This window comes from Helianthus annuus, chromosome 3 (assembly GCF_002127325.2).
Source record: "Helianthus annuus cultivar XRQ/B chromosome 3, HanXRQr2.0-SUNRISE, whole genome shotgun sequence".
Taxonomy (NCBI): domain Eukaryota; kingdom Viridiplantae; phylum Streptophyta; class Magnoliopsida; order Asterales; family Asteraceae; genus Helianthus; species Helianthus annuus.
This window is the reverse complement of record NC_035435.2, coordinates 143,740,339-143,764,019: the sequence shown is the minus strand read 5'-3', so window position 1 is coordinate 143,764,019 and position 23,681 is coordinate 143,740,339. Positions and strand designations below refer to the sequence as shown.

The window sequence follows — 23,681 nt, the reverse complement described above, 5'->3', positions numbered from 1 at the left end:
ACATAAAAATAAACTAGGTTTCTTCAAAAAAATTGAAGAACACGTTGACTGAGTGTTTAAACTATTAATTGATGAAAAAAATCGCACTACGTTGTAGTAATTCAAAGAGAGAAAGTGAAGGAAAGGTTGAAAATAGTGGATTTTGAATATAAGAGAAAGATAAATAGAATTGATAAAAATGAGATTGACTAAAATGTCCCTCCTTATATTCCTTATATGTTTTGTTATTTCTCACGTATACTTTTATTATTACTTGATAGATTTTCTACTAAAACTACACTTTCAATTTAATATTTTCCCTTTTATTTTCTAATTTTAGTAAAGGTCTATTAAAAGGTTGAATTCAAGAATAACACATGCTTAAAGAAATTATTCTTTAAAAAAATACATTAATTTTTGTGTAACTAAAAACTTGCAACTAATTTATCAGGAGAGAATCTTATGTCATTCTTCTGAATCTTAAAACATCAATTTAGTGATTTAAGGTTTGCAATTCAACCAATAAAAACACAAAAAATCTTAATCACTTTTGCAAGAAATTTAAAAATTGATTGCTTACCAAATCTAGCAAAAACATTAAAAATTGATACATTTTAAATTATTAAAAATTGATTGATTGTAAAGTTTAACGGGACCGCCACCGTCACCACAATCTAAATCCAGAGTCAAAGAAACCATGGTTTTTAATTTTTAGGTTCATGCACCTTCCCAATCTCACTCCTTTTCTATTTCTATTTCACCCATTAAATAATAATATATCACTATCGATCAATTTCACCTTAAATTCACATGTTTCTTCATCTTTTCAACTTTTCATCACCGGTTCGCTTCACCATCGAAAGGTACGTGTATTTGAAGTTCATTTTGCTCGGATCTTGTTTCTGATTCGTTTTTGCTTTCTGGGTTTTGGTGGGATTTTGGGTAACTTAATAACTTGGATATCTTTATGGAGAATTTTTGAATTTGGGGTTTATTTTGTTTGGTTGATTTTCACAAAAAAAGAGTGGTTTTGATGTTGAATTTGTTGTTCTCTTTTTTATATAGTGGCTACAGATTGATTTTGATGTAGAATTAAGTGATCTTCAATGCAGTTTGACTTGTTCTTAAAGATTCAATGTTGTTAGCTAGTTTTAGTTCAGAAATTTAAATGGAAATAAATATCAGATCTCAAAGTCTCAAATCAAATTGCTATGTATTTTTTTTTATTTTTATTTTTTTTTTATGAATTGTTACCTCCAAGATTGTTTTACTGAGCATGAAATGAAAAAAAAGTTGGTTACTTTGTTGTGTACTTAACTTTGTTATGCCCCATAGCTTGATATATGATAGAAAGTTGTTAATTCAGTAAGGAAACTGAATTTATCATGTTGTGTTTCATTATGCAATGCATTTGGGTTCGGATTCATGAAGGAATGTCTCATTATGGTTTTCTTACCAGATTTTTAGATAAATATTCAAGCCAAATTTTGGAAGTGAGAACACTATTATAACAACTTGTGCTATATAATTAGAAAGGAAATTATGGTTGTACTCTTATAGTTTTTAAAACACAACACTTGAACATTAAAGATAGAGTAAATTACAAGTTTTGTCCTTTGTGTTTACATCAAATTGCAGGCGCTGTCCTTTTGGCCAAAAGTTTACAGGCGGTGTCCTTAATTCTTCAAAATCTTGCACGTTTTGTTCTTTAGGCCACCGCCTGTAAACTTTTGGCCAAAAGGACAGCGCCTGCAATTTGATGTAAACATAAAGGACAAAACTTGTAATTTACTCTTAAAGATAAGACAATGTGTTTTCTGGAACAACTTGTTCTTTTGAACATAGTTTATAGAGGTAGAAACTGGGCATGTTGATGGATGGGTAAATTTTAGCATGGGGAGCTAGGGGTTAGGGCAAGTTGGGTTGACCCGCATACACTTTTTTGGATCGTATTTAACAAATATCAGATCATTAGTATGATAAAGGTGTTTTGCTAACTATTTAGTCACAAGAATATTATTATTTTTTCAATAAAGCGGTATATAATGTTTTGCGCGGTAAAAGTACACGTTGGATGAGTTTTAACCCATTTGACAATTTCTTTTATGATTGATTCTTTTTGTTTTGACTTTTCGCCCGTTAAAAGTAAAACATAGTCCAAACTGAACCACTTATAAGTAAATCATTCGAAATTGACACCTTTCATAGACATATCCAAGTTATCTCAACCTTTTTCCTTTACCTGAATGCCGGTGTTATGTGTTTGTACAGGTCTATGTATCATAAACTTCTGAGGCTGAATATAACAAGTTTATTCTGAAGAACGCTGCAAAAGTTGCTACCCGTTAAGATTATCATAAGATTATAAATTGTGTAATTTGATTTCTTCCATAAACTTGTCGTCATTTGTTGTTGCAGAATCTGTTTTGTTGCAGTTGGTATGAAACTTTACTCCAAAACTGATATGCATTCTCTGATAATCAGAAGCAGATTCTATTTATCCGAACATTAATAACCGATTATTCCGTCTTCACGTCTTAAGAAATCATTTTCAAAATACAAGAAATCTTGTGACTTACCATGAAGCTAGTAACACTAGCACAAGCGAGTGACGTTGAAGATTTAATAAATACAAAAGGTGAAGATCATGATTTATGGCCACTCGATGAAATCGACCCTACAAAGTCAAGGTTCCCTTGTTGTTTGGTGTGGACCCCACTTCCGGTGGTCTCGTGGTTGGCGCCCTTTATTGGGCATGTTGGTTTATGCATGGAGGATGGAACGATTGTCGATTTTTCTGGTTCCAATTTTGTGAACGTTGATGATTTCGCTTATGGTGCTGTGGCTCGATACATTCAACTTGATCGGGAACAGGTACGGTTTCTTAAACTTTTAATAGTATCTTCCGATTTTTGTATTATTTTGGTAAAATTTAAGCCTACCCGCGTTCTATTTGCTCATTTGGCCCACTACAAAACATGGCTCGATTGATCTGATCGTAAGTAAATGGGTCGAAATTACGTGTGTTCGACCTAATTTACAAGTGTAGAAGTAGGAATAATTAGGCATTTAGTACTCCTTTAAGTCCCAAAATTAGAGAAAAGGGGAACTTTGACTTTTGAGGTCAAATATTTTCGGTGGCATAATTTTTGTTTCTTTTTGTCAAAACTGAAGTTTTTAAGTAGTCCAAATAACATTAAAAGTTGACTTTTGAAAGAGTAAAATGTCATTTTTGTCCATGAGGTTTGGCCAATTTTGCGACTTTCGTCCAAAGGTTTTTTTTTTTTTTTTTTTTTTTTTTTTTTGCATATGGATCCCAAAGGTTTGAAGTCTTCCCATTTTCATCCAGCTCGTTAACTCCATCCATTTTTCTCTATTAAGTCAAGGGTATTTCCGTCTTTTTTTGTTAACTTAAAGGGTTTTGAATACATGTACATTCTGCTAAATGCTTGTACATAAAGTGAAAAATCTGAATTGCCCTTTAAGTTAACAAAAAAGACGAAAATACCCCTGACCTCAACCTTTAAAACCGCATATTGACAACTTACTGTTATTTGTGCCTTAACAGTGTTGCTTCCCATCGAACCTCGCAAGTCACACATGTAAGCATCGTTACAAGCACGCAGAAAGAGGCACCGCCATTAGCTGGGACGACAGCATCAACTCAAGCAGGCGTCACTTTGAGCACAAATCCTACAACCTTTTCACTTGTAACTGTCACTCTTTTGTTGCTACTTGTTTGAACCGGATGTCTTATGGCGGCTCAATGGACTGGAACATGATCAATGTGGCGGGTCTTCTGTTAAAGGGGCGGTGGGTGGATTTCATGGCGGTGGTTAGATCGTTTCTGCCGTTCACTGTGATGGTTTGTTTTGGTATAAGCTTTGTTGGGTGGCCTTTCTTGATTGGTCTTTTGATGTTTTGTGCACTTCTTATTGTCTGGTTTGTGGTTGGTACTTATTGTTTAAAAACTCTGTTGGAATGTTAGGGGTGTTTGTATTTTGGGGGAACTTAAAGATGAAAATCTGAAATCAGATTTTAACTTTAAAAAGTTCTTGTGGTGTAAAGGTCTTGAACAACCTAGGTTTTTAGGAAAGTACACATGGATGCATTTATGGATGTGGTTTCGGGTTGACCGTTGACAAACGAACCTGGCAATCTGTAATGAGATGGGTATTCGGGTATGGGACTATGTATATGATTTAATCGTACTATGTTATACATGCGCCTGACTACCCGAAGGGTTGAATCCTTTTACTTAAGTTGTTCAATTTTAAACAAAATTTCTATCAAAACATAGATGAAAAATACAAACACGTCGCAGCGGTATATTCATAATTTTGTAACACTTAGTATTATATTGTTAGAGCGCAGAAAAGGGTAAACGATGGGAATTTACAAAAAATAATAAATAAATTGTGACATAGTTTTGATGACGTGTACATTTGTACTTTGTTCAGTTGTATAATACTATTAATAACTCGGTTTTGAACAAAATTATTATTGTTACGTACATAAAAATAAGCCCGTCTTAACAGCATACTGGTAACTTTATAAAACATGATTGGTTAAAATAAACGAAGGGAAAAAAAACAAAAGTAAAAACTTTAGGGTTTAGTAAATGTCATGCTTAAAACACTTGTACCAAATGATTTAAGACATGTAAAAAAGGAATATTGTTTTCATTCTCACACACCAAATTTGCTAAATAAGGATTTATATAATATAGTTGAATGTTTTTTCCAAGTCAGTTTTTTTAATTGAGTTTAATATCGGATTTCATGTAATTTGCATTCCAATAAGTTATGTTTTACCACATAAAATCATAAAACGATGTATGCGACTGTGGCGGAGCTAGCCTATTAATTTTAAGGTATCCCAAAAATGATTTTTTTACTGTGCAATCATACAATAATAAAAAAAACGATAATAATAAAAAATTGTTTTGGGGCTTGGACTATGTTTATCAATTGGGCGTCTTTCAGTTATATTATACTTAATTTGGGCTTAATTGTTATACAAGTTTGGTGTTGTAAAATGTTTGTAATTATAAAAATTTGGAATTTTAATAAATTAAAGCATCCTATTTTTTTGGGGTATCCCTGTATTTGTTTAAGGGTATCTTTTAAAAAAACCAGAAAAAAAATAAACTACGAAAACAGGGTTGAGTCGTAACCCGTGACGTCATTACTTTTTAATTTTCTTTTAAGATATCTATCTACTATAATAAAAGAAACCAAGTTTTGTACACGTGTCATTCATAGGAGGTATCCTCAAATCTATACTTATCTTATATTAGGTAATAAATAAATGATAAATTAATATTAAATCTTATCATACTTTAATAATATATTATCCTCAAATCTAAATTATTAATTTAATATATTTTTAAAATAAAAACCTCTCTTTCCTACTTATCTTATATGAAATATATAAATAATAAATTAATATTAAATGTTATCCTAACTTATTAAAAATATAACTTTTTTTTATTAATTGGTATACAAAATTATATTTATTCAACTCGTGTAAAATGCGGGATTTAATATAACTTTTTTTATTATTTACTATACAAAGTTACATTTATATAACACGTGTAATACACGAAGTTTTTAAAGATATAACTTTTTATCATTTGCTATGTAAAATTAGATTTATTCAACACGTGTATTACACGGGTTGAATAAATGTAATTTTATATATTAAATAATAAAAAGTTATATCTTTATAAACTTTGTATATTGTACGGGTTAAATAAGAGAATTATAGCAATTGGGATGTGAGTGCACAAAATGCTAAAAAATAACAACCTTATCTTTTAAATGTAAATCTAAATACAAAAGTTATATGACGCACTATCGAATATTGTATTATGGTACTTAAACGAAATAGTACATATCATATTACAACCAAATCCAACTACATATGACACTATCTAATATTGTATCATGGTACTTAAACAAAATAGTACATTTTATAATATATACAACGAATAGAAAAGTTAATCCAACAATGAGTTAGGAATGAGTCACATTGCACGTTATATTCAGACAACAAAATGATTTTGTTTTATAAGAGATAGGATATGTGTCCATGTCACTGTGTCGGCCACTGAAGGAGTATGGTCCCAAATCTCGCACCGAAGCAGTCGCGAGTGACAATCACCCTTATCAAACACCCCACCAACAAGGACTTATCTGCGTCCGTATGGGCATGCGCGAACGCAGTCGGCGATTCCAATCGGTCAAGTGATGAGAAGACTTACCTTGTGTACGAAAACAGATGTTTCGTCACGACAAGGGATGCGGTAACAACGGCAGTTACCGCACATAGCGATGCGGCTTAGCACCACATCCTGTACACAGTTTCGTCAAAGCAAGGGACGCGGAAACAACCGCGATTACCGTAGATAGCGATGTGGCCCAACACCACATCCTATTGACGACGCAAGTGGGACTGGCACCTTGACTTAGGTGGCCAAAACAGCAAGTGGCACTGATAACAGTCGTCTGTCAGCCCACACGTAAGCAACACTGGCACACAGACTGACAGCGACAGCGGGACGTGGCGTCACCTCCATGACCTACGCGCCTGACATACCTGCAAGGGGCTGCACGTTGTCAGTCTAGCCACTCAATTACCCTCATTCACTCTTCGGCTATATATACCCATCCCAGACCAGGTTTGAGGTATCACTTATCAACTCTCTCACTCTTACTACTATCACACACTTTGCTCTCAATCAAATTACTGATTCTCACTCCGGAGAGTGGTAACAAGGAGCACCACCCACCCCATCCTCCTTGTTATGAGTCACGGTGTGTTTTCATTGTGCAGGAGACAGATCAGCGGACGATCCAGCCACCGATCCTCGGAAAGAAGGAATTAACCTTACTTGACAAGACCAGTGAATTAACCTCCCTTGGTTAACCACTGTTTCATCAGCCACCAAAGAGGATAAGGGTACTAGGGTCACCCATCTGGTTGCTCAGGTAGTGCGCTTACACCGTCACAAGTGTGAAATACAAGGGTAGTTTTGGGTTGAAGGATGGGCACCCCCTCCCTTTAGGATACTTATGAGTACTTTTGAGTTCAAATGAGGTGGCAACTTTAAATTGGATGGTGTTGAAGGTGCTTAAGATTGTGCCCCTAGTAACCTAAGGAGTTGATGTATGATCAAATGTATGGATACCTCGTATTCAAAGTCAAAGTATTTCCCTCAAACTATGTTATAATATTGTTCCGGAATAAGTATAAGTGATTGGATTTTTCAGGCTCCACAATGGGCTTTCAGTCGGTATTAGTTCCATTTCATTTCCTTATATGTTTGTTTGTTACGGTACTAGTATGATATCGACGCTTGGTGTACCAACAGAAAGAGATATGCTCGACAAGATATTGACACGTGTTCTACATCGATTGAAAACTACAAAAATGAATACGAGTACCGACACCAATGTTGTTTGGCTGGTATCGATTTGATTTGTTACCTATGTTATAGTACATGTACTCGCTATATGATCTAACGACTACAATGTATCAGCAAGTCAAAGTCACTGCGGTAGAACTTTCGACGAACACCACCATACACCCCCTCTATCTATCTATGTACCTCTCTTTTTCTTCTACACAAAGACACGACCTCACAAACATAACAAAACAAATCTGATAAAAAACCTACGACGGTGATAGGTGGGTGGTGTGGTGGTGGTAGGTGGTTGTAGTGGTGGCAGGGGGTGGTAGGTGCGGTGGTGGTTGTGATGATGTGGTGGTGGTGAAGATGGAAAGTAAAGAGGGAAAATATAGAAAGAGAAAAAGGTTTGTGTGTGTAAGTGAATATAGGTTTTTGTGTGTGTGTGTGTGTATATATATATTGGGTAGAAGTATTTTGTAAATATCTTAAGCATAAAGAGTGGTATTTAGGTGTGAAATGGCTGAAATATCCTTGTACTTAATTGACTTAGAACGTTGTGAATAAATTGGACTCAGATGGTTACACATTGAAAAATCAGGTGTTCAGATAGTTAAAAATTTGAGAATTGGACTCTTTAAGTTAAAACCAACGAAACTCAGGAACTCAAAAAGAATTTCCTCTTTATTTTGTAAGTATGTTGTGAATTAAATGTTGGTACCTTAGATGTAATGACTTAAATGCCCTTCTAGTTTTTTTTTTGAAATGTAAACTTCATTAAAAAAACACCACCCCGAGGAGGCCCCAAAAACGCAACAACACTTACATAATTACAAAATTACACCAATTTCCCAGGACAAACTCTTAAATTTCGTTCTATTTTTAACCCAAAGAAACCCCAATGATTTCACCTCACTAATAACCTTCTCAATTTTAAAACTATTTTTCCGGAACTCGCTTCATTCCTTGCCTTCCAAAGACTCCAACAAGCTATGATGATTACTCCTTGAAATATAAGTTTCTCCGGGTCCTTGAGCCCACACGACATATGCGTTTCCAAGAGATCTTGAAAAGAGAACGCGTATATTTGCGGAATCTGGCACCAATTGCTGACATAGTTCCACAGAACATTAGCCGCCATGCAACCCGTAAAGAGATGACTCACCGTATCCTCACCGTCGTTGCAAAAATCACATCTCAAGTCTTGAATGCTAATATTTCTTCTACGCAAAGCTTCAACCGTAGGGATTCTGTTAAGGACCACTCTCCAAGCGAAGATATTGCACTTTGCGGGTACCCACTTGCACGACTTAAAACTCGAACTGCCTCTCGACTCTCGATCTTTCAGTAAAGTTCTTTTGACAGCTCCTACACTAAAATCCTCCATTCCTTCCCCATGCCACACCCACTTATCGGTTCTATCCGACACCACAAACAACTCTAGCAAACAATACAACTGAGATAGTTTCTCTAGTTCAGTCCCTAGTCCAGGAGGTCTTTTCCAATTCCAGACGAATCGATCCTGCCCAGATCCGATAGAAATTCGGTCTCTAATTCTGCATTTTCTATTCACATCGATCTGAAATAAACTCGGAAACATGTCTTTCAACGGGTCATTAGCCGCCCACGGGTCTAGCCAAAAAGATATCGAATCTCCCTTACCCGGAACCCCCTTGGAAAAACTTCTCAACGGGGAGTCTCCCACCTTCACTCTAGCAATCCATTTAACTATTTTACTCCAAGTGCCTTCTCAATTGTTTTTAGCCGGTAAGAAATCCCAACTCCGAGGCCCGCTGTGAATCGCTGCAATAACCTTACTCCACATGCTATTTCCATCCGTCTTGAACCTCCAACCCCATTTAGACAGGAGCGCCAAGTTTATCTCTTTAAGCTTGCATAAACCGAGGCTGCCACAATCTTTTGGCGTAGAGACACTATCCCATGCCACCCAGTGAATTTTTTGCCCTTCACTAGTACTCCCCCAAAGAAACCTTCTTATCATACGTGCAAGATCATTAATCACTTTATATGGCGCTTTGTAAAGCGAAAAATAATATGTGGGTAGACTTTCTAGGACGGACTTGATGAGAACTAACCTTCCCCCAATAGAAAGAGAGTCCGCCTTCCATCTCGATAATCTGGCTTCAAAGACATCACACACCGGCTTCCAGTTGTTAACATTACTCGTATTCACTCCAACCAATATTCCCAAATAACGAAACGGAAGATTATCCGCTTTGCACCCTACACTAGACGCCTTATCCTCAACCTCCCCTCCTTCCACCCCCAACCCGTAGAGATTAGACTTGGACATATTGATTTTCAAACCCGAACACATGTGAAAAACCCGAAGGATTCTAACAACATTCAAGACTTTCTCCGAGGACCACTACCCCAGAATAATGGCATCGTCAGCAAACAAAAGATGAGAGATAGACGGACCTTCGTTCGGAGTAGAAATGCCTTTCAATATTCCTTCTTCCTTGGCCTTATCAAGCAAAAACGAAAGAGCTTCCATCACGATCAGAAAAATGAACGGCGAAATAGGGTCACCTTGACGCATCCCTTTCTCACACTTGAACTCAAAAGTAGGAGATCCATTAACTAAAACCGAAGATCTCGCGGAATTAAGAATCCCCCATATCCAATTGCACCATAGCTCCGGGAATCCCATATGTTTCATGATATCCATAATGAAAGGCCAATTGACATTGTCATATGCTTTTTCAAAGTCGATCTTTAGAAGGAACGCCTTTTTCTTGCTCTTCTTACACCAAGTAATTAATTCATTCACAATAAGCGGCCCGTCGAGAATAAATTTATCTTTCAAAAACAGGGGCTTAATTGATTAAGACTTCAAGGATTAGATTCAGTCAGTTAAAATAAGCTAACCAAATAGACTCAAATAGTAATTTACTCTGGCCAATAAAGCCATTTTAATGCTCCTCTAAAAACTGTCATGTATTCCCCCCTAAACATGTCTTCAATAACAAACACTCTTTAAAAAAAAAAAATAGTCACAATCCGTATTAGGTTTTGAAATGACAATTGATTTACAAAAGTTCTCCTCGAAAACCAGCTACATTGTATAAAATATCTTTAGTATGAATCATCTTCATTTTTCATCCATGTTTTTCGGATTTACTATATTGCATGATGAGCGCATCCAATGATTCATCGGTACAATTCCTCTCCTAGTTAACCATCCAATATTAGTTTATTATCATCATCTCAAATCATCATTGCTTTTAACATTTGGATGAATGTACGTTTGTTTTGAGCAGAGATGGTGCTCCGGGGACAGGCTTTGTGCTGCATTTCTACCATTCATGGCCATAGCTGATTTCATATTGTGTGGCGTCTCTGGATGCTTAGATTTCCAGCCCGCAAATCGTTCTATTACTAAGAAGCTTCGTTTAGATCATCATCAGCTTTCTCGCCTTGCTTCAGAATCTAATTGTATGTTTTATTTTATATGCTCTTGTTTTTTCTTAATTTTGTCGAAAACAACAACAATAATAATAATAATATGTGTTTTAGCTTCAATCTTCTTGACTAATTATCTCATCATTTCTAGATAATATAGCGTCTATATACGCTGCAGCTTCTTTTCCATTTTTATAGCACTTGTTTTGTTATTAGAATGATATGTTGTAATTTCACATATGCCTTGTGTTCTAGGTGATGTTAAGTTGTTAACAAAGATCTTATCACATTGCCAAAATAATATTCTACTTGAAACCGATCCAATGGCCCGGTTGATTCCAATTTCCATGCAAACCAACTTGCAAGGGGTCCTGTTTTCTTGGTCTAGTTTGGTTTTGAATAAATTTCCATTTCAGTCCCTGAGGTTTGACTATAATTGCCACTTTAGTCTAAATAATTTTTTCTTGCCATTTTAGTCCAAATAGTTTTGTTTTCTACCATTTTAATCCCTGACTTTTGTCATTTTTTGTCATTTTCATCGACCACCACCACCACCCACCCCATCACAACCTTCTATCATCGCCATCATCTGCCTGCACCGTCACCACCGTCCACCCACCCACCCCACCACCATCACCACCCACCATTTCCACCACCACCGGCCACTTTTCCGCCGACCACATCATCAACCAACACCGCCGCCATCATCGTAAAACGAACAACCATCACCATCATCTTCACTGTAAATCGGCAGAACACCATCCCCATACCATCATACCTGCAAAAAAAGAAAGAAAGATGTGGTTTGGCCAAAATTCACCTAAGTTAACTAAATTTTTTGAATGAAGTTAGTGGGTTGGATGAAAATGGCAAAAAATGACAAAAGTCAGGGACTAAAATGACAGAAAACAAAACTATTTGGACTAAAATGACAAGAAAAAAACTATTTGAACTAAAGTGACAATTTTGGTCAAACCTTAGAGACTAAAATGACAATTTACTCTTTGATTTCGCAACATTGGTTCTAGCTTTGACAAGTTATGTGACATTTTATTAAGTTAAAGTTAAGTGCATGAGTTGAAAACCTAAAAATAACTCCTAGTCCAAGTCTAAGCTTCACTTAAAGAGATCGAGTAGAGTCACGAGCATAAACATGTCATATTATTCAGAGTAAACTGCCAAAATGGTCCCTGAGGTTTGGTCACACTTTTGACATTTTAATCCAAAACTCAAACCTTTTGAATCTAGGTCCATGTGGTTTCAATTTTGTTGCCATTTTCATCCAAAATCAAAATTTGGTCAGTTTTTTCGGTTAACATCTAGTTTTTTTTTTGTCTTTTTCCTCCCTTTTAATGAAGGGCAAAATGGTCTTTTAACGTTTTATGATAACAAATTAAAAAAATCTGACCATTTTCCCCTTCATTAAAAGAGAGCAAAAATACAAAAAAACTGGATGTTAACTGAAAAATTTGACAAGATTTTGATTTTGGATAAAAATGGCAACAAAACTGAAACCACAGGGACCCAGATTCAAAAGGTTTGAGTTTTGGACTAAAGTGGCAAAAGTGACCAAACCACAGGGACCATTTAAGCAATTTACTCTATTATTTATATAACTTTAACCATATATATATATATATATATATATATATATATATATATATATATATATATATATATATATATATATATATAGTACAATATTCCTTAACGTACGAGCATACGCTGTGAAATCAAGTACGTTGTAAAACTCAAAACCCTAATCACGCATGTTGAAAAACCATAATCATGCATTTAATTTCTATATATATAGTGGAGAGTTTAAATGAGAAGAAATTTTTTGTAAGAAGAAAAAAGAAGAACTTTTAACCAATAAGAATGTTTCATTTTTACTTATTAATATTTGCATTTAATTTTAATGAAAGGATATACTTTTAAACTTACGTAGATCGTTAATTTCTAGTCTTCATATTTAATAACTAACTACAATAAATTTGTAACTTATTTTCACAATATATATTTTTTCAAGAAAAAAAAATAGAGTGTAAGACAAATTACTTGGTGTGTAGGATAAATTACGAGTTGTATAAGATAAATTTAAATATGTGTAGGATAATTTTCGAATTGTGTAGGATAAATTTTTATGTGTGTAAGCAAAAAAAGTTAGTATAGAGAATAATGGTATTTATTAGTAATTAATTACTCAAACATAGTAATAAATGATATGAAAGAAATATTGTACATAAAAATAATTACAAATGTATATTGATAATAATAAATGCGCCAAGCTGAGCCGAGCTTAAAAACTACTCACGAGTTGAGCTCGGGCTTTAGAAACAGAGCTCGAAACGTGCTCTCGTAAGTTAACGGAGCTCGAGGTTACGTCAAGCTCCGCTCGTCTCGATTACACCCACTACCTTTTACCCATTTTCTATGACCTTTTGCAGTTAATGTCAAAGAAATTGAGGCGCTTTTCGAGCTGTTTAAGAGCTTAAGTTCCTCCATCATTGACGATGGATTGATACACAAGGTACACTTACTAATTTTCGTTAAAACCTCATGGGAGGATCTTAGTTGGGGCCCGCTTCAGAGTGTAAATTTTATCAAAACTTACTTTGTCTTCCAACATCATGGTTATGCTTACTAATTGCATCATTGTCTAGAAAGAAAATGCTAACACATCGATGTTTAATTATTTTTTTGTAGGAAGAGCTCAGATTAGCACTATTCAATACCCCTCAGGCCGAGAATTTATTTTTGGACCGGGTAAAATGCTGGATTAAAAACTTTAATTTTGTTTGTCCTAATTTTGCTTATTCATTTAAATCCCACATTACCAAAATGCTACTTTGTTTGATAGGTTTTTGATCTTTTTGATGAAAAGAAAAATGGTGTAATTGAATTTGAAGAATTTGTCCATTCTCTTAGTATCTTTCACCCCAATGCTCCTGTAGAAGATAAAATAAACTGTAAGACGTTAGAGTGATCACTATATAGACAATAAAAATAATAATTCTTGAAGGATGCAACTCGTAAACATGTTTTTTTTTTCTCCTGCAGTTGCTTTTAGGCTGTATGATCCGAGACAGACTGGGTATATAGAGCGAGAAGAAGTGAGTAAGCTGAAATACTAGTAATGCATTCCCGATATAACCTCCTATGTTGTTTTATTTGCAATTTTATAGCATTAAGAGTAACAACGTAGTTGTTATCATATCAAAGGTCGGTTGAATTTATGAACCCGAACACGACCTATGTCATGTAACCCGGACACAAACGTAACCTATTTATCTAGAGTAAGTCAAACGAGTTGACAGGTTGTAATAAATGGGTTGGCCGGCTGAATTTATAATATTTTTTTTCATCGTTATTTTAAACTAGTTGATCAAAGAACATGGACTATTTATCAAACGGGTAACACATTACACCCCAAAGCCTGATTATTTTTGTGTCATATCTATATCAAGTGGGCACCTAAGGGTTTATGGGTCAACTCGACCGACCCGTTTTAACAGTTGCACAATGCACAGCCCCCAAAGAATTACTATTTGATAACCAGATTTGCGTATCTTGTACTGATCGAATAGGTGAAACAGATGCTGATAGCAATGTTAACAGAATCTGAGATGAACTTATCAGATGATCTTCTTGAGGTTATTATTGACAAAGTAAGAGCTTCTCTAACTTGATAAAGCTTTGGTGTATTTTACATCAGTAACCAATTAATATGAATGATGATGATGGTGGTTGTTATTGCAGGCATTTGTTGATGCAGATGCTGATGGAGATGGTAAAATCTGTAAAGAAGAATGGAAAGAGTTCGTGCTCCGTTACCCTAACCTTTTGAAGAACATGACTCTTCCTTACCTTGTGTATGTATGTCAATCTGCTTATTTCTTAATTTAGAGGTGGCAGTTTGGGCCCGTTTACTATGAATGAGTTGATTTGGGTTATGTTTGATGCATATAGCCTCCTATATCATTTTTATCAAATAAATTTATAGAAAAAGTATATCGTACAATATGCCTTAACGTACATTGCATACGCGATGGCAAAATCGCACGTTATGTTACAAAAAAATGAAAATCGCGCGTGTTAAAGAATCCTGAAATCGCATGGGCATAAGGAAAAAACAGGAATCGCATGCTAAAAAATAGCCTAAAGTTGCATGTACAAGTTTTGTTTGAAATCGCATGTGATAAACGAGAGGGAAATCGCATGTTGTTAATGCATCGCGTACGCAATGTACGTTAAGACATTTTATACGTTAACCGGCCTCTATATTTATAGTCTAATAATGCACTAATTTGACCATAACAAACAATTGTTTATTATTTATGAATGTTCTAAAAATTGCAAATAACATTGATTTAAGCCCAAAACTATGTTTATCACTGTGGTCTGATTTTTGGGTTAAAATTTTGATGATTATCCAGGGACATCACCACAACATTTCCTAGTTTTGTTTTCCACACATCGAATGAGAATCCAAGTTGAGAACTTTTCACTTATTTCCGCATAGTGAAAATCGGCTATCACGAGAGCTCAAGAAAAACTACAGTATGATCAGAGGCGTAGCTTAGCATGAAGTGAAGTGATGGGTGCACCCGCCTCCCCAATGTTTCGGTTAAAAGTGTAAAATTTCCTATTTTTCGTCCGAAAACTTTAAAATTATATAGGATCATCCCCCAATTATTTTACCTAAATATTTATACAATATACAATATATAAATCAGTTCCATTACTTTTTGCCCCCTCGGAAAAAAAAATCAAGCTCAGCCAATGAGTATGATTAAAGTTACAACAGGCAAGTTTAGAAGCTTCTTGACTCCTCGTTAAACCTTTTGGAACTAGCATACTTACGTAAATAAAATAAGTTTTTTTATAGCTAAATTACCTAAAATATATAGTTTCCAAAATGGCTTGTAAATATAGTTTTTGAAAGGCTTATGGGACGGATGACGCATCTTTCAAGTTTCAAGGTTGATTTTGTTCAGAAGTCCTAACTGTTGCGCGCTTGACAAACAGACGGATATAGTTTTTCGCTGTAACATGTAAATGTAAGTTGTTTAGAAATTAGAATGTAATATGTATAACCCGGGTCGTGAATATATGTTCCAGACTTGAGACCTTATATGTTACTTTCATGTATATGTATACCACTAGGTTTTTACTCTGGATTGCTTCTCGGGCTCGAGAAAGTTATTTATATTAATTAATTACTATTTGTTTTTAATACAACCACATTAAATCAACCATCTAATTCGATTGAACATCAATGTCTTCAAATCACAGGATTAGATCATGAACTCATATTAGAGGACAAACAAAAGCACAACAGGACCATATGAATAATATCATTTCCACTTTTACATCAATGCACTTACATGATAGGGTGATTTGGAATTTTGAAAAAAATCTTTGTTTTTGTACCTCTTTTACAAAATAAGGTGTTGACCAAATTTGAAACAGATGTTAACCAAAAGTCAATAACATATTGACAAATAGTTAAACAGATGTGGAGCTTAAAAAGATTTTTGGTTTAAGGCCAAACATCTGTTTATGGCCAAACATCTGTTTAAGGTCAAACATCTGTTTAAGTCCAAATATCTGATATAGAAGAAAAACATCTGTTTAAGGCAAAACATCTGTTTAAGGTCAAACATGTGCTTAAGGTCAAACAACTGTTTAAGTCCAAACATCTAATATAAAAGGCCAAACATTTGTTAAATGCCAAACATCTGTTTAAGCCTTAACAGCTCTTTAACTTATGAAGATCTACTGTCTTCTAACACAGTTTTCCTCTTCAAAACACTGTTGAACCTAGCATGGGTTTCCATTAACTATTGACCAAAAGGAAAACAGATGTTGAAACCACTATTTGTTATTGAAGTTCTTTAAAAAGTTAGATAGAATTCAAGAAAATGGAACAATGACTTAAAGGACTATAATTTAACACATAATCTAATTGGCCAAATTTAAAATATAAAGTGCTAATAACAGTATTTTATCATCTTAGCCATACATAGCAACAAATCATCAAGTTAATAATTTAACAAAAAAACCTACATCACCATCAAAAAGTTCATAATTAGTATATGCTAACAGAACAGACTTAAAATGTGTTTGCTAAACTGATGCAACTTGATTTAATACTATCTTCTGTTGCGAAGACACGTATGTGAAATACAACATATCACCAAACCTCAAGTTATTGTCAGTCATAAACTTTCGCCAACCGTCCAACGCATAACGTGGCTTCAATTCATTTAAATCCAACTTAACATCATAAACCTCCACAACTCCAACCATGTTTTGAACTTTCAAAGGATGAAGATCAAGAGAAAGACCTGCTCGTCTCGCAACTTCAGCAGGAAGACGCTACATGTATTGTGTGGAAAAAAATAATAGTCAGACAAATAAACGTAAATCATTACTTTATTATAAAAAATGGTATACCAGCCTATAGTCTCCTTTGCGATCAAAATGAAAGAACTCAGGGTCAAGAGGATGTCCAGAATGTTTTTTTGCAGTCTTTGCACTCTTATTTCTACGGTTAAGCTTTTTCGGAACGTTGGCAGCTCTCTTCCCCTTGATGAAAAAGTAAACATATACATGTGAATTCAATGAATGATCAATATATGCACAAAAAAAAAAAAAAAAAAAAACAGTTTATATAACATATACTAATTAACTGGCAAGTATATACCTTAACTTTATGAACAGACGAAGAACATCCAGTATGATCACTTGTGTCGACAGGTAAGGCAACATTTCCCTTAGTCCTATTCTTGATGGCCTCCTTTCTCTCAGAAGTAACTTTACCTTTCTTCTTAACCTGTTGTCATAGAGTAACTTTAATAACAATAGTAATATAACAATCTTTAAGATGGTAAACTTACATCTTGGGTTTTCTTCAATCGTGAAGACATGCGTCTCTTGGACGTGCATTCAGCATTGGTTGGTAAGTTCTTGTAAATAATACATTATTGAATAAATATAACATCAGTAAACATCATTACTAATAGTTGTAAAAACATTAAATTCTTATATGTGTTAAATTAAAAATAAATAATTTTAATAATTTAGCAAGTACCTGAGTAACGGTTGTACCTTCACCTACAGAAACAACTTCTTCATCCTCATAGATGTCCTGGTCAATATTAATGAAATAATTAATATAATGCTAAAAAATTAAAACTTTTCTTGCTAATGCTAAATACTTATGTACCTTGAATGCATTATCAACATAATCAGCCTTCGATATCTCAACTACACTATCATCATCAGATTCAGGTTTCTCTAAAAAGCAAATCTCAATCTCATCTCTATAAACTAATACTTCAAAAACAAAATCATCAATCCTGCTAAACACAAGCAAATCGTCCTCAAGTATCCCAACATCATTGCACATTTCCGGCCATCCTCTAGAAAATACAAAGTGCGTATCAACTTTAAACACCTCAACATTCCAGTAGGAACCCTTATAACAGATTTGAAATTTCCCACTTGGTGGGCTGTTTACGTAAAATTGTTCAAAGAAGCAGTCTTCAATTACCTGCATAAAATTAAAAATAATGAATACTAAACGTGAAGTATGTATCTTATGAGAATAAGTGTTAACACGTTAAAGATGCAAAAGAATTGAAGTTAAGATCAATACTCATATCGTAAAACCAAATCTAGCATAACGATTAAAGGTGAAATAAGATTCCCCACACATGCCATTAACATAACAAGAAAGTTCAAGTCCAAAATCACCTAATGGTTTGAAAACCAGCAAAGTATCCCTCGGCAAATTGAGATCTTTAACAACAATGTCCCAACCGTCAGTTATTATCGGCGTTGAATTGTTGGTGCACTACATCTGCTGATTACGTCTTGTATCGAGTCATAAGTCCTAGATGTTAGATCTGGGCACAATATACGAGAAATTGAGAAATTGTATAGAGTTAGACATGTTGGATCGCTTATAGAGTCAAATTAGATGTTAGGGTCGCTCGTATGGACGTGTACAGACCGCTCGAGTGGTAACTTGTATGGACCGCTCGAACTACATGTGTGGGCCGCTTATTGGGCCTGTCCAATAAGCGGTTCCAGCTGTCTATATATACCTCAAGAGCGATCTCAGTTGTAACGTTGCGTAGAAATCGTGCCGAAGTGCTGCTGGTGCGAGATTTGAGCTGTAAACGTTTGATATCAGTAAAACAAGAAGTTAAAGTGATTTGCCTGTTGTTTCTACCTTAGTTTCTTGCTATTCCGCACCTGAAACCAAGGAGAAAGCCTCTGAACGACTCGTTTGGGTCAGAATACGATCCTACAATTGGTATCAGAGCACAGGAGGAGGTTCTCTGCAGAAATTAGCCGGATTTCGTCACTTTTTCTTATTTCTACACCTTCTTTTTCTGATTCGGAGAGATTTCACGGTTGAAATTCATTCAATTTCTCACAGATTGTGTGCAGCAGTGTGTAGATAAATCCTGGAAAGTTTGAAGTCAAAATTCAAAGTTTTTATGGACCAAACTTGTTCGAATTGTAGATCGCTTGAATGACGTCATCTTGAACCGCTCATAATACATTGTTTTGGATCGCTTATACATTCACTTTTAGTCTGGATCGCTCGTAAATCAGCTTTTGAACCGCTCAAAATCAGTATCTTGGACCGCTCATTTAAACATTGTTGGACCGCTCTTAGAACTATTCCTGGATCGCTCGAACTAACAGTCTTGAATCGCTCGAAGCATACTTCCTGGATCGCTCGAACTAACAGTCTTGAATCGCTCGAAGCATACTTTCTGGATCGCTCGTGTGGTTATTTGTTTGAATCGCTCGAAAAACATATTTCTGGACCGCTCCAAAAGGTCTTTTTGAATCGCTTATCTGTTCAAGTTTGGATTGCTTTTCTGTCAACCATTTTGAAAATTGTGCTAAGTCAACATGGATTCTGAGTTTTACAACGCCTTTGCTACATCGACCACTCCAGCCGCGATTGCTCAAGCCATGAATCTTGAAAATGAGACGGGAACCACCCAGAAACCCCCGAAACTGATGAGTATTGAAGAATACTACGGGTGGAAGGATAGATTTGAAAACTGGGTTCAAGCAAATCATCTTAGATCATGGGAATGTATCTTGAAGAAGTATGTGTTACCAAGAACAGAGGTGAATGTTATCAAACAGATATCTGAATTCACAGATCAAGAACGTGCAATGTACAGAGCAGAAAAAATGATGATCAGTTTATTGCAACAAGCGATTAAAGAAGATATATTCATTCTGTTAGAACACGACAAAACTGCTAAGTCAATATGGGAAGCTCTTAAAATCAAATTCGAGGGAAGTACGAGTATGGTTAAAAGCAAAAAGGCATTACTTAAGAAAGAGTTTGATCTTTTTAGCAGTTTACCAGGAGAGGATACTAAGACGCTGATTGAAAGATACTGTCACTTAGTGAGGTCATTAACAATGATTGGTGTTGATAAAAATCGTGAAGAGTATGTGGATAAATTGGCTGATGCATTACCTCAGAAAGAGTGGGGAACATATTTGATGATATTGAAAAACACGGGTGTTTATGACGGACTGACAATTGGGCAATTATTGAAAAATTAGAGGCTCAGAATCTTGAACAACAAAAGATCGCTAGGATGAACAGTCCGAGTGGTCAACAGGATGTTAAAATGTACTATAAAGGTAGTGTTCCAGTTTCTGAAGCCGAAAGAAGTCCAAAGATTCAAACCGCCTTCAGTGCTGGAGATTCATCAGAAAAAGCTGATCAGAGTTCAAACAAGTTTAGCAGCGGGTTTTCATCGTTTCCGAGTGTGAATCCGAAAGAGACTAACACAAGTTTTCAGTCTCAGAGTACAAAAACTGGAAACGGATATGTGATTCAGTGCAACATAGCTCTCAACCTTCCAGAAGGTCAAAGCTTCTCTGAAGACACTGCTAAAGACCACATGGCACTTTTGGGTTCAGTTCTGTTATCTTATGAAGGTCTTGTTGCTGGTCGGATCGGAAATCCTATGCTCACTAAAGAGGATTACGACCAAATAGATGCCGAGGAAATGGAACTTATGGATATCAAATGGTGTCTTGCAAGTGTTCTTCGTCGAGCTGAGAAATTCAAAACCATTACCGGGAGAAATGACTTTTTAGATGCTCATGTTTCAACTTTAGGTTTTAATAAATATAAAGTTACTTGTTTTCGATGCAGGGAAAAAGGCCATTTTAAGCGGGAGTGCAAAGGAAGAGAAGCCAGCGGAGCACAGAATCCATTTGGGAAAGATGATTACTACCGCAAAGCTATCTATCAGCAAGTCGGCCAATCCCAAGAACCTCAGACAACTCACGGAAGAAAGATTGAAGATCCGAAGAGAGCATGTTTGGTAGATTTTAGCTGGAATGATTATATACCATCCGAAGACACAGCAGCACGCATTATCGATCAAGATGATGAGAAACTACCAGAAGGTTTCAGTTGGGATATGTTTGTGGATGAGAAGGGAGAGTACAAAGCTTTCATTGCCAAGATTGTCCGAGAGCCAGATTTGTTTGCTACTTGGATGAAATCGATTGGTGTGAATGTGCCAAGTGAGAATGAAAAGTCTGTGTCATCTGATGAAAATTCAGAAAGTACCGATGAACTTTCAGAAAGATCTGGAGAAATTTCAGATGGTTCAGATGAGAGTTTATCGAGTTCTGATGAGAGTGTACAGAATGAAATTGTTTCAGAAAAACCAGTTGTATTTGATAAAACACCGTCTGATTCTGGTGTTTCTGATGATGATTCTGAAAAATCTGTTCAGTTTGATCAATCACTTGATCACAGCAGCAGTGATGATGAGGAAAAACATATAAATGTTGCTAAGTCTCATCTTTCTCCTGATAGTTTTCATTTCTATTTTGCAGAACGGATGGAGAAACTGAAGGAAAAACGAGCTGCTCAAGAACAACAAACTGAATCTGAAAGTGATATTCAAATTGCTGAGAATGTTGCTGAGAAGATTACTGAGGTTGTGAAAGAAGAAGAAAAGGTGATTGAAGTAGAAAAAGTGGTTGAAGTTGTTAAAACCATTGAAGTGGAGAAGATTGTTGAAGTCGTCAAGCCGTGTGAGAAGTGTCTGGAAGCCTGCAAGGATTGTACAGTCAAAGACGACATCATAGCTGAGTACGAGAAGAAGAAGGAGCAGTTACTGTTCAACCTCAATTATGTGAAAGAATCGTACGATATATTGAACAAAACAGTAACTGGTCTCCAAACAACAAACTCAGAAAGAGAACAGGCACTGACAATGATGAATGCAACTTTGATGTCAAAACAAAAAGCGATCAATTTCTACATTGAAGAGAGTGCCAAATGGAAGCAAGAGTTGGAAACTGAAAAGATCGAAAATGAGAGAATTAGACGGTTATTGTTAAGCTATACTACTTCTGATTATCTCATTGATCGTGTTTACCCAACTGTTGCAGGTTTGGAAGCTTTTCAAGACGAGAAGCCAAAGAAGAAGAAAGACTGTGGTAAGAAACCGACTGTTAGCTATAACAAGTGTCCGCCTCCAATTTGGGATGGGTATTCTCCTAGAAAACCAAATGAGGAGCAACTTGAGAAAGCAGTCAATATAAAGTTAAAAACCGACACAACTGACGTTTTGCCAGACAACATCGATGTTACGTTTACCTCATCCGATACTGATCATGAGTCTGAATTAATCAAAAAGGTGGTCGATCAGGTGTTGGATACTGATGAGGAGACAGAGTCAAAATCTGAGTCTGAAGGGTCAAAGTCGTCAGTCAACAGTCAAAATTCGTCGGTTAAACGGTCTTATAGTAAAGAATTTTTATTATCAAAGGCAGATTTGAATGATGAAACATTCGAAGTTGTTTATACTTTGAATGGTTCTGACAAATTATATTACAACAAAGAGTTTCCGATAATGAATATCAAAACGGAAGTAATCAACAAAATTTTTAAACTAGTAGAGGTTAATATTCCTGAATTAAAAGTTTTGAACAATTTTGAAAAATCTAAAAAATATACTTCTAGAGTTCAACAACGTTTAAACAAGAAAAAAGGTTACAATTCTGGTTCTGGTTTTCAAAAGAAACCTAACCAAAATCGTAGCTACAAAAAGAAAGGTTTAGGTTTTATTCCACCAGAAAATGATAAAAATATGAAAAATTCTAAAACGAAATCTGAATTTGTGTCAGGTGGAAGCTCAGATGAGGAACAGAAGAAACCGTTCTGGAGACAGTCAAACCAGGAGTTTCTTGCTGAGAGAAAGAAGAATGGAGTTGAGATTAGTTATCTAAGAGAGACTCGAACCTGTTACAGATGCAATGAAGTCGGTCACATTGCATGGAACTGTACACAGAATGCCAAAGCAAAACAGGGAGTTTCTCAGAAGTTGAAAGAGAAAGTTGTTGATGTTGAACCACCGACTGAAAAACTTAGAATGTTTGAGAATTCAAAATTCGAGGTTGGTGAATGTTCATAAAAGAACAAGTATGAGAAAAAAAGGAAAAGACAACCAGGTCTGGGTTGCGAAGAAGGATGAAGTGAATGTCGGCAATGAATCTGGTTCCACAAAGCCAGAAGAGCCACAGGTTGAGAAAAAGATCTCAGTGAATGATGAGGAGTTTCCATCATTGAAGTTTGAGGAAGTAAAGAAGAAAGTGGGAAAAACTGAGATTTCGAATCAGTTTTACAGAGAAAAAGATGAATTTGATGTCGAGAAAACATTCAACGGGAATGTTAAGAAGATATTTGAGAAAATGTTGAGTGGAAGAGCAAAGGGGGTCAAAGATTTTTACGCCACGAAAAAGGCTACATACAACCCGACTGCTCAGGAGTTGAAATCCATCAAGT

At 35.5% G+C, this 23,681-nt stretch overlaps 2 protein-coding genes across 6 annotated transcripts; both read left to right on the top strand.

Annotated features, from left to right (window-relative positions):
- Positions 1–670: 670 nt before the first annotated feature.
- LOC110929875 (protein REVERSION-TO-ETHYLENE SENSITIVITY1) lies at positions 671–4,046 on the top strand. 3 transcript variants are annotated; one of them, XM_022173059.2, is made up of 4 exons: positions 671–842; positions 2,251–2,313; positions 2,398–2,853; positions 3,548–4,046. In XM_022173059.2, the coding sequence occupies exons 3-4, from the start codon at positions 2,560–2,562 to the stop codon at positions 3,965–3,967; spliced, it is 714 nt and encodes a 237-aa protein (XP_022028751.1). In that variant the 5' UTR covers positions 671–842; positions 2,251–2,313; positions 2,398–2,559; the 3' UTR covers positions 3,968–4,046. The 3 variants fall into 3 exon arrangements, with proteins under 3 accessions (XP_022028751.1, XP_022028752.1, XP_022028750.1); XM_022173060.2 differs by lacking the exon at positions 2,251–2,313; XM_022173058.2 differs by having other exon boundaries at positions 2,251–2,853.
- Positions 4,047–10,482: 6,436 nt separating this feature from the next.
- LOC110928061 (calcineurin B-like protein 9) lies at positions 10,483–15,911 on the top strand. 3 transcript variants are annotated; one of them, XM_035988360.1, is made up of 9 exons: positions 10,483–10,570; positions 10,675–10,849; positions 13,264–13,346; positions 13,523–13,582; positions 13,677–13,785; positions 13,877–13,929; positions 14,413–14,484; positions 14,576–14,688; positions 15,253–15,911. In XM_035988360.1, the coding sequence occupies exons 1-9, from the start codon at positions 10,544–10,546 to the stop codon at positions 15,311–15,313; spliced, it is 753 nt and encodes a 250-aa protein (XP_035844253.1). In that variant the 5' UTR covers positions 10,483–10,543; the 3' UTR covers positions 15,314–15,911. The 3 variants fall into 3 exon arrangements, with proteins under 3 accessions (XP_035844253.1, XP_022026982.1, XP_022026983.1); XM_022171290.2 differs by having other exon boundaries at positions 14,404–14,484; XM_022171291.2 differs by having other exon boundaries at positions 14,404–14,484; positions 14,576–14,692.
- Positions 15,912–23,681: the final 7,770 nt, after the last annotated feature.

Bases quoted from the DNA above. Each gene is read 5' to 3' on its own strand.
- LOC110929875 (XM_022173060.2), top strand. From the start codon at position 2,560: ATGAAGCTAGTAACACTAGCACAAGCGAGTGACGTTGAAGATTTAATA. The intron at 2,854-3,547 runs GTACGGTTTCTT...GTGCCTTAACAG, and splicing joins TTCAACTTGATCGGGAACAG to TGTTGCTTCCCATCGAACCT.
- LOC110928061 (XM_022171290.2), top strand. From the start codon at position 10,544: ATGATGAGCGCATCCAATGATTCATCG. The intron at 13,786-13,876 runs GTAAGACGTTAG...TTTCTCCTGCAG, and splicing joins TGTAGAAGATAAAATAAACT to TTGCTTTTAGGCTGTATGAT. The intron at 14,689-15,252 runs GTATGTATGTCA...ATGATTATCCAG, and splicing joins ATGACTCTTCCTTACCTTGT to GGACATCACCACAACATTTC.